This window comes from Phaseolus vulgaris, chromosome 5 (assembly GCF_051622355.1).
Source record: "Phaseolus vulgaris cultivar YP4 chromosome 5, ASM5162235v1, whole genome shotgun sequence".
NCBI classification, from domain to species: Eukaryota; Viridiplantae; Streptophyta; class Magnoliopsida; order Fabales; family Fabaceae; genus Phaseolus; species Phaseolus vulgaris.
This window is the reverse complement of record NC_143502.1, coordinates 39926653-39937503: the sequence shown is the minus strand read 5'-3', so window position 1 is coordinate 39937503 and position 10851 is coordinate 39926653. Positions and strand designations below refer to the sequence as shown.

General features: G+C 27.7%; 1 protein-coding gene across 1 annotated transcript; it reads left to right on the top strand.

Moving 5' to 3' along the window:
* The first annotated feature begins 9479 nt into the window (after window positions 1-9479).
* On the top strand, window positions 9480-10474 carry LOC137817320 (ruBisCO-associated protein). Its single transcript, XM_068620575.2, has one exon. The coding sequence runs from the start codon at window positions 9532-9534 to the stop codon at window positions 10333-10335; it is 804 nt and encodes a 267-aa protein (XP_068476676.1). The 5' UTR covers window positions 9480-9531; the 3' UTR covers window positions 10336-10474.
* Window positions 10475-10851: the final 377 nt, after the last annotated feature.

Below are 10851 nucleotides of genomic sequence, written 5' to 3'. Positions count from 1 at the left end.
GTTACTCTATATTTAATAATTGAAACGATCTAATCAGTAAATTTTAAATGACGAGTGATTATTTATAAAACAATGAATAACAGTTATATGACTAATCCAAATGATTCATAACTCAAAGAAGAACATCCGAAGTACAATCTATCTTATTCCATACATTTAACTCTTATACTATAGAGAATTTGTTATCTTTATGCTCCTATTAACTTAAGCATAAGAGAGTTATTTTCATGTGAACCTCCCATCTCACATTAGAGATCAGTTGGAACTTAATTTCAAAGAACAACTTAGTTCTCACTGAATTGCACTCCCGAATTTATTTCTAGTAATTTATTTCTAGTAGGAGCACTACAAACATTCTTAGTTTCTCTTTGTATATATTTATAGTTTTTATTTTATTTTTTTATAGTTTTAGTCTCCATTCATTCTTTGTTTTACTTTCTGTCTTTTTAATTATATTTAAAATAAATGTATTAAGGACGTAATGTTCGTATATATCCAGATTTTTTACTTTAATTTAAATAAAAAAGAAATATTATTTCTTATATCTTTCACTTACTTTTTTTTTTTCTTTATCTCTGTTTTTTTATAGTAATTTGCATTTTTTTTTCTTTTGTTTATCTCTGTTTTTTTTATAGTAATTTGCATATGGAAACAGTTGTTTTCTAATAAACTGGAGTGGGAGCAGAAACGGTGATGGAGCAGTGCAGAGGCATTTTTACGAAGGTAGGTCCAATGGAATCGTCGATAATAAAGTAGCATCTATGGTTCTTTGAACAAAAGCATAAAATGATTTGGCACCTAGACTTGAACGAATACAGAAAACAGAGTTGCATGAAGTGAATGTTACCAGAAATAAAATGATTTAGCAAAAGAAATAGGTGAGTGAGTGTGAATGGGTGGGACAATAACCAGACGGATTCGAAACTAGAATTTGGGTGGGTAGTTCGGGAACAATGTTGATCCCAAAGAGCAATCGATTGCATTTGGAGGGTTCCATTCATGTTATGAAACATCTTTGTCACCATTTTTTGGTCCCCACAACACGTTCTGCATCTGCACACAATCTTTTTCCTCTAACTCTCACTTCCGTAGAGCATTCGCAACTTGGATTCACCATTTATTTTCCACACACATTTCCCTCATTTCATATGCTTTTTCTCAAATAAACATGTACTACCACCATAGCATTTCAACTTGCTTTCTCTTGTTCATAGATCTAACTCATTATTCTTACCAAGTCACACATTTCTTCTTTTACTTCTGAAGTTTCCAACATCGTTTATAATTTTCTGTTCTGTTATACCAAATTGGTTTTAAGTTGATAGTGTTCCTTCTTTTTAAGAGTTACATGACATTGTTTTGGTTCACTAAACATTAAATATTATCATCATCCCATATTGTCTCGTACCAGTATCACACTCTTGTGTCATATAGAACAATACACAATTTTTCAATTTCAACTAATTATTAAAACGAGTATCAGATGACTATGTATATTGTTTGCAAGGAATTTATATTTCCAATGATGATATAAAACTTATATTATTTTGTTTTAATTAAAAAGACTTTTTTTTTTAAAAGAACTGCAACACGAGAATTTATGAATTTTTTAAAATTATTCTTGCTAGATGTGTTTGGATTGAGGATAAAATTTGTACCAAGGGGAGAGAGGATAAATTTGTAAGGAATAGAAAATATGTTTGAAGTTGTTTGGATTGATGGATGATAGAGGAATTTGTAAATATGATTTGTTGAAATTTATGAATAATATGATAATTCACTACAAGAAAATCATGAAATAGAAACCAATTTTTAGAGACCAAAATAATTAGTTGTAAGAAATTTTGATTTATAAATTAGTTTATATTATTGTTAAATAGTTTCTAAATTAGTATCTAATTAGCAACCAAAGTTTTAACTATCAATTATTTAGTTTCTAAATTTGGTCTCTAAAACCTTGGTTGCTAATTAGATACCAATTTAGAAACTATTTAACAATAATATAAACTAATTTAGAAATCAAAATTTATTTTAGTTTCTAAAATGGTCTCTAATTTAGTTACTATTGCCACTAATTATTTTGATCTCTAAAAATTGGTTTCTATTTCATGATTTTCTTGTAGTGATTGCGAGAAAATTCAGAAATTATTTTAAAGATGTAGAATGTAACTTGTAAGCTTACAAATTTATCTTTGTTATTAAAAAATATTTGAATAATGAATTATGATATATTTTATTTGTGTAGATTTAAATTAATTATATATATATATATATAATATCTATAATTATTTGTATTTTTTAATATAAAAAATAAAAATATAATAGATTGTAGTAAATTGAAATAAATTTATTAAATATATTAACATTTATGAAAATAATAAGAAACACTCATTCCTTCCTCTCTGTTCATCTCATACCTGAAAACAAAGAGAGGGTTAATTGTAGAATATTATGATAAGATTCGGTGCATTCAGATACATCAACCTAATAGTATCAATTGAAACATTTTGTAGGAATGGTTTACCCAAAAACTTTCACATCTGATTTTTGAATCATAATTAAATAAGTTGACTTTTATATTGTAAATAGTAAAAATAAAAGTCTTCAATGAAAATGTTATCCCATAAACATTTATACTTCAGCAATCATTGTTGCATAATTCTTAGCGTATTAATTAGAAATCATATAATCTACTCTTGGCATTTATCTCTTAAAATCTTCTTAGAACAAGTCTAAACCATCTTAATATGCTTTTATTTATGTTATAATATAAATATTATAAAATTGTCATTCAATAATAGCATAATATAAACATTTGGTTGAAAAAGCATTAGGCAAAGTGTGTTTACACCCTCTATATGGGTTGACTTTTCATCAAAGGTTACATCAAAAGGTCAAACAATATTCTTGATTCAATTGCAAGTGGGGTTTGTGTTTTCCAATTTGATTTTTGAAGAAATGAAAATTGATTTAGCTATGGTATTGGAGCATTGAGTGAAAGAACTTTATGAAGAGTTAGGGTTTGTTTGTTTGCAATGAGAAGACGTTGAAGAAAAAAGGAGAAAAGAGGAGAAAAGAAAAGAATCTTGTAGCACCGGCCTAATGGGACTAATACTATCTATCCAATGAACAGTGTACACCCAAACTAGGTATGGCCCAATAAGGCCCTTTTCTATAGGTTTGTGGGCTCTTTTCAACACCATTAACAGTCTCCCCCACTCACTTCACTCATTCATTTTGACTCTCTTGCCATTCTCTTCTAAATAACCTTTTTTTTTTAATAAATTTCACAACTTTCCTTCTAATATTCATTCACAATATAAATTGAAAACACCCATCAAAAAGGGTAGAAATAAATAAGACACAAGGAAAAGAAAAATGGATGGTGTAGTGGGATGTCAACACTACTTTCTTCCCATTGAGAAAGACAAGAAGAATAAGACCCATACCCTACTATATGTTCACAAAATTTCCCAAATTCTTAATGAATAATGGCAATGGAAAAAATGAAAAACTCAATCATTCTTTCACACTTTGTCTTTGCAGCGCTATAACGTTTAGTACTCGAATTTTGAATTGAGATATTTTCTCTACCTCTTCTTATTTTGAAAAAGCAAGAGCACCATGCATTCTTGAATTGATAATCATCTTTCGGCTAACTTAGTTTCCTCCGTCCGTCGGGACCAACAAAGGATAGTACATAAATATGCACTGAATCCAAATTCAATACATAATTTTAGTATTCAAAGAATCTTCTTTTAGATTCTTCTTTTTCATTCTATTTTGAATTTTCAAAAGGATTAGTAATCTTTAACTTTTTTAGAAATCCTTCATCAGTCGTTGTGAATGATCTATTTTTTTCTTAATCTCTATGACTTGTTTCTACGGAATCGAGATCAAAAACACTAAAAATAATAAATAGAACCATCTTATTTGATTTGTTCTCAATAGCCATAAGATGATCATCTTCCACATCAATTAAAGATAAAAAAAATTATAATATATAATTAGGTGCAAACTTCATCTTATAAACTAGTTTTATAATATCGACTTAAATTTAGAGTCTACTTTTTAATATTTTATTATTTAATGTCCATGTAAAACATATGGGTGCATTTGTGACTAACAATAACACACTTGCTTGAATGTCTTTTCTAAGAACTTTGATTGAGGCCTCAAGAATTTGAAAAGGGAGCTAACAAAGATAGAGTGGAAAATGGATAGAGATCAAATCCTTACACTTAAGTTTAGCCTGTCATCTCCTACATATCACTTTCTTAGTTGTCACATTGCTAAACTTTAATGGCTCACATTTTCTCTGTCAACATCATTTTTATTAGAAACTATCTCATTGGGCTTTGGATATCTACAATTTGCCAATGCTCCTTCTCATGTGTCACTTCAAATTGGACCTCAATGGAGCTTCACTTCTTGGCCCCTTTCACCTCCAAGCTCCACGTTCATGCTCATTTTCTGCTAGACCATCACTACTTCAACATTCTTTCAATTCCTCTTCGTTTTAATGTATAAATATGTATGCAAATACAACTTTAGTTCAATTTTATGATGTTCATTCACCTACATTTTTGTTACATTTTATAATGTTCAATTAGAGTCACGTACATTAATCACCTCATAAGGTAAGGAGAAAAAAAATACCCAAGTGAGATAAACTAAAACATATTAATTAGCACATAACTTTAACCAACTTCAAGGAAATAGCAAAGCATATTGGACATATTCCCAACAGTTAATGAAAAAAAGGAAGATTGTAAAGATATCAAAGATTAGTAAGAATAATATTTAACCATTATACATTCTCTTACGAGCAAAAAGAAAATTAGAAAATAAACTATGTATTAATGCTTTGTTTGGAGGAGAGAATAAATTTAAAAGAGGAATTTTGAAAGAAAATTAGATTGTTCGAATGAAGGTAAATAAAGTGAAAATGAACATGAAAGTTTATGAATTATGTGATGAGTCTAATTGAAATTTTAATTGATAAAAAAAAAATTAAAAATTTAATCTAAAAATAATTTTAAAAAATATAAAATAAATTAAAATAAAAGATCATTATAAATTGTAATAGATAAAAAATGTATTTGAATATAATAATAAATTAATTTAAATTTTAATATAAAATAAATAATGCATTTCGATATATTATTAAAATAAAATATTAATATTCATTTATTATTTTAATATTTGTTTAAATTATTTATTTACAAAATGTAATTATTAATAAAAGTAAATTGTATTATAAAACAAACAATCTATTAAAATTATATTTTTCAAACTTTGTTCGTAATTTTAAACGAGAAATTTAAGTCTTAATTCTTTCTCGATGAACATTAACTTGAATTTCACGTTTTCATTTCATTTCCTATTAAACATGATTTCTCCGTGTTTTTATCGATAGAGACAAATATAAAAGTATAAAATATAATTATATTAGAATCACATCATTACCCATTACTCACCATGATAAATTTAATGAGTTTTAATGATAATTAATTTTACAGTTATATCAACAATAAATTTTTTTTATTGATTCACAATGTTAAATTTTGGGTGCATAAACTTAAAAAGAGTGACAATTTATTGAAAAATATTGTATTTAAAGTATAGAAGAGTTAAAAAAGTGGGGAAAAAAATGTAGGTGCCCTATTAATCTAAAGCTTCCCAAATAAATAGGGTGTTTGTGATAAGAAACAAGTTATAGTTGGGAATGTGCATAGGTCAACTAAAATCTTAGTTCTCTATAAAATAGTTAAGACTTCAACTAATGAATAAGAAGACATGATGATGATTGTGGAATGTTGAGTCAAAAGGACCTTGTTGGCTGTTAGGCAGTGTTTGGATGCTAATTCACAATCACACACACAGACAAATGTTGCAGTATGAAGAAGCTCTTATACTATGTCCACCGATTTCATAATCATTCATCTATCTTAATTTCAACAAACCATTTAGCATATTTTCTTTGTTGCTGGTTTCAAAATTTATCTAGCAGTAATAATTTCCATGGTTCAATCATTCGAAAATAAAGTAACAAAAGTGCAACCACTCATTTTTTTCTTCTCAAAACTCTACACGTATTTACATTAAAGACCAATGTTAATGATCAACCCTTTCACAAGTGGGATAAGAAACATAAAAGTTGTATAGTGGAGTTATCAAACAAGTTAACTTAAGAGATGATATATGGTGTAAAAAATTCATTTCATTTATTTATTTTTATTAAAAATAAACTTTATATCTTTATAAATTTTATAAAAAAATTTACATTCACTTATATATTATAAAATATTTTTTATTTTTATTGATATAGAATTTTTTAGATATAAAAATTTTCATGTTAAATATTACTATGAATTTTTTTTATGTAAAAATTTTTAATATAGAATTTTTATATACAAATTAACATCTCATCTAAGTATCTAAGTATTATATAGGATCTTTACAAAATTATGGTCTTTGTTGTATTAAAAAGTTTATTTTAAGTTTAACTAAATTTTTAAAAATTAATTTATAAAATATGATTTATTTTGTATCCTTTATATACTATAATATAGGATTATCTTTAGTTAACGTATATCTTTTAACATTTTTCACTTGTATTTATTAGAATTACATCTTAAAGCTTAAACAAATTGTTTGATTCTAAGTCTGAGTGAAATTTACTGGTAACCATTGTTAGCATTAAGAAATATCTAAGTTAATGACAACTTTTGACCTTAAATACACTACTCTTTTAATTAATTTATATTATTAAAAAGATTGTTAATTCAATTAATAACATTAAATTTGGTAATAAATTAGAGTTTTTTTTTCAAATAACCTTCAGTAGTATGGGAACTTCAAATTAGTTTTTTTTTTTCACTTAACTAAAGTTATCTTTCTCTTCATTTCAACCGTGGAATGAATTATTGCCAGAAAATGAAACGATAAAAGTTTATCTTATAACAAAATTTTCATTGAAATACGGTGATGTGATGAAAGTCTTCAATTTAATATTTGAATATTTTATATAACATGAAATCTTAAAAATAAAAAGTATTCATTTATTAAAATTAAATTAAATTTTAAATATATAAAAATGAAAGTACAGATAAAATTTTGGAAAAAAGTATTTTAAAAAAAATTAACATGGTGAAACTTACTCAAATAAAATAAAGAAGATCTTTACACTAAAATTGTTCTAATTATGGGACACAAGGATAGAAAAAAAATGAGAGGACAACACATCAATTGGGCTTTGATACATTCATTGGGCCTTCCTTGTAAAATTTACATTATAATTTAGCTTTAGCTTTTGTTATCCTAAATAGAAAAAAAAAACATCTGTTTACACCATTCATGTAGAATTATCTAAATATGTGTTTAAATATAATTTAATGCGATTTAATTAAATATTTACATGTTTATTATTATATTTAAAAATTAATGCTGTTTGAAATGATTTTTGAGGGGAAGTAATGCTAATAATTTTTTAATAAATGAAATTGATAATTATCTTATTTTAAGAATAAAAATATACAGTCAACATCTATTTTATCAAAATAATTTTACAAATATTTATCCAAATATTTATCCAATCAGTGTGTGAAAGGCAATAGAAGTTCTTCATTATTTGGACATATTAAATGGCCCAATGGGTATGTCACAAAGGATAGCCCAAAATTTTTCATTATCATGGGCCTTCGCTTCTCTCTGCGGTTCGCGTTCCTTAAGAATACTCTTTTTCAAAATTAATATTTAAAATGTATATTTCGATAATTAAACTCTAATTTATTTTCCGAAATATTTTACATTATAGAAAATAAATACCAGCAGCAACTAAAAGTTTAAAAATTATAAAAAAAATTCTAAGAAATTTAAAATCAGAAATTATTTTTAGAAAGAAAACAAAAAATTGATCACGTGCATGCTTTGTCCAACACGTTATCAGTAGCTTGTTATCTATTTTTTTTTCTCACTTTTGATTATAATAGCAATTAATATTTATAGACATGGATTCATGGTTTAGGTTTTAGGGTTATCATAATATAGTATTATGTGAGGGTGCTTCTTTCTATTGTTAGATCACTTCCCATTCATTATAGAATAGTTTTTCTACATTTCGATTTTTTTTATTACGAATTACACAGTTTTATTATTCTTTTTATGAGTATTTTTTAGGGAATTACTTTAACAAGTTTAACTTTTATATATTTTATTTTTATTTTGTATAGGTATTCAATAAATAAGAACTTATTATCGCGTCTATTTTATATTAATAAGATTTTTTATATAAAAAAATATTGAAGTGATAATTTTTTTATTATATGGTAAATTATTAAATAAAATTGTTCAACATTATCAAATACTGCAACTATGAAAAAGATGTAAAAATGAGAGAAATAATAATAAATGAAACAAGCTATATCCCACACGTGCGAAGCACATCTCCAGGTCGCATTCTTCAAAATTATAAAAAAAAATATTGAAATTTATTTTAAAGATTGAGTTATATTAACAAATACTTTTACATATATACAAGTCAAAGATTAATCAGTGAAGTGGTAAATTTTCTCTACATACGTACATATTTAATTTTTTGTTTAATCAGTGTTCACTTTATGGCTTACTACTATTTGTTGATGTCTAATTTATTTTAGATATTTTATTTCCTTTATTTCCGACAATAATCTGACAATGGTAATGCCAGATAATTTAGGTATTGTATCTCTCTCTCTGTATCTCTCAAATTGAATCATGAAAAAAATTAATTAAACTAAACTTTTTGAAGTGAAAAATCAGAGTAAAAAATAAAAAATAAGAAATAAAATTTTGGTTAAAAATGAAAAAATTGACAATTATATAGTCAAATACATCAATTTGTAATCTTTCAAAATTTATTTATTTATTTTACATGAATTTATATTTCAGAGAATTACAGAAATTGATTATAGTGATGTTATTTTTCAAACTTCAAGTGGGAAGAGTAACTTACTCTTTTTCTTATCAATAAGACTTCCTTATAAATATAAAAAATATTTAGAGAAATATTTAATTAGCAAGTATTCCATTCTGAGATAGCCATGAGAGGAAGGGAAAGTAATTAAAGGTTTCTGAAATCCAGGAGCACATATCCAAAAGTAGCCAATGAAGAGAAAGTATTTGTGTTTTACTTAGCCAGAGTTGGTGAAATCATAGCATCATCAAATTGCTGTTTCATTAAGTTCCCTAAACCTTACCCTAAACCTTGCCTTTAACTTCTTCCTTTTCTCACACCTTCATTCATATATTACTCACTAAATCCACCATAATAATAATAATTTCACTCTTTTAATTTTAATTCTACACTACCTATATTTGGAAGAAAAAGTCATGTAAAAAATGAATAAATTGTTTCATATTTTACATCAAAATCAATTAAGGAATACTTCATCACCCAAGAAGCCCTGCACCAGTAGTATATAAGGAGCAACTTGGGTTTCCAATTTCCCACACACAACAAACCCAACCTTAAACTGTTTCCTTCACACAATGTTGTCCATTTTCCGTCAATACACCTTCGACGACTCCTTCGACCAGGTCTTCGTCTCCAACAAGTTCCTGAAGGAGTACCAGATCGCCCTCACCTTCGCCACCGACTACGACGACGACGACCACCCCACCAACGGCCTCTTCCGCCCCACCTGGGACCTCACCAAGGTCACAGCCCAAGCCATCGAGCTGTTCAAGGAGAAGAGCCGCCACATGGACGTGGATGTCAAAGTCTTCATCTCCATCGGCAACCGCGGCAGCCACCAGCCCTTCAAACCCCTCGACAACAAAACGTGGATCGCCAACGCCACCAGCTCCCTCACGGAGCTCATCCAGAGCGAGGAGCTGAACCTCCACGTGGACGGCATTGACGTGCTGTACGAGCAGATCGATGCCTCCCCCGGTGACTTTATCCAGTGCGTGGGACAGCTGATAAGGAACCTGAAGGAGAATGGGGTGATCAGCGAAGCCTCCATTTCACCGTCTGATCTCAACAAGGACTTCTACTCTCGTCTCTACTCTTCTGTCTCCTTCTTGGTTGATTTTGTGGATTACCAGTTCCAGAAAGAGGTTGAGTTTGTTACGAACCCCTCTTTGCTGTTGCAGAAGTACAATGAACTCACCAAGGTTTATCCCAGAAAGAAACTCTTGGCTGGGTACAGCGCAGAGAACGAGGACTGGACCACTCTTTCACCCATCGTCTTCTTCCTCGGGGGCATGGACATTCTCAAGAAGAGAAAGGCTCCTGGTATTTCCATTCATTACCATAATTACTATGCTCAATCTTCTCCTCATCAAGAATGAACATCATCACTTCTATTACCATCAAGAGTGATATATATATATATATATATATATATATAGTTGTTTATCCTTTCTGTTCTTTTCTTTTACAAAAATCTCATGTGTTCAAAGTTGAGGTGAATGATAACACTTCTGATAAATAAAAAATATGTAATATTCACTGGTGTTGTTTTGTTTCATTGTCATGAGTTATCAGTGTCATTCCAACATGCATAAGCTCAAAAATAAAGATTACGAAAAAGTTACTTTACACATCTAAAAAAGGAAACAAAAATTATACTTTTTCACATCCCTGTCAAAATAACATCCCTCAAAAGGAAAGTATCCTTTTTACACTCCCTATTTTACCTAAAATAATAAAAATAGAATTTTATAATAAAAGAATAATTTAAAGAGTTGTAATTTGGATATAAGAGAAAAATGATGGTGTTAAGAAAATTAAAATATATTAATTTCTGTTTTAAAAATGATTTTTTGGAATAAAATTGGAAAAACAATTTATTTAAAAAAAAAATA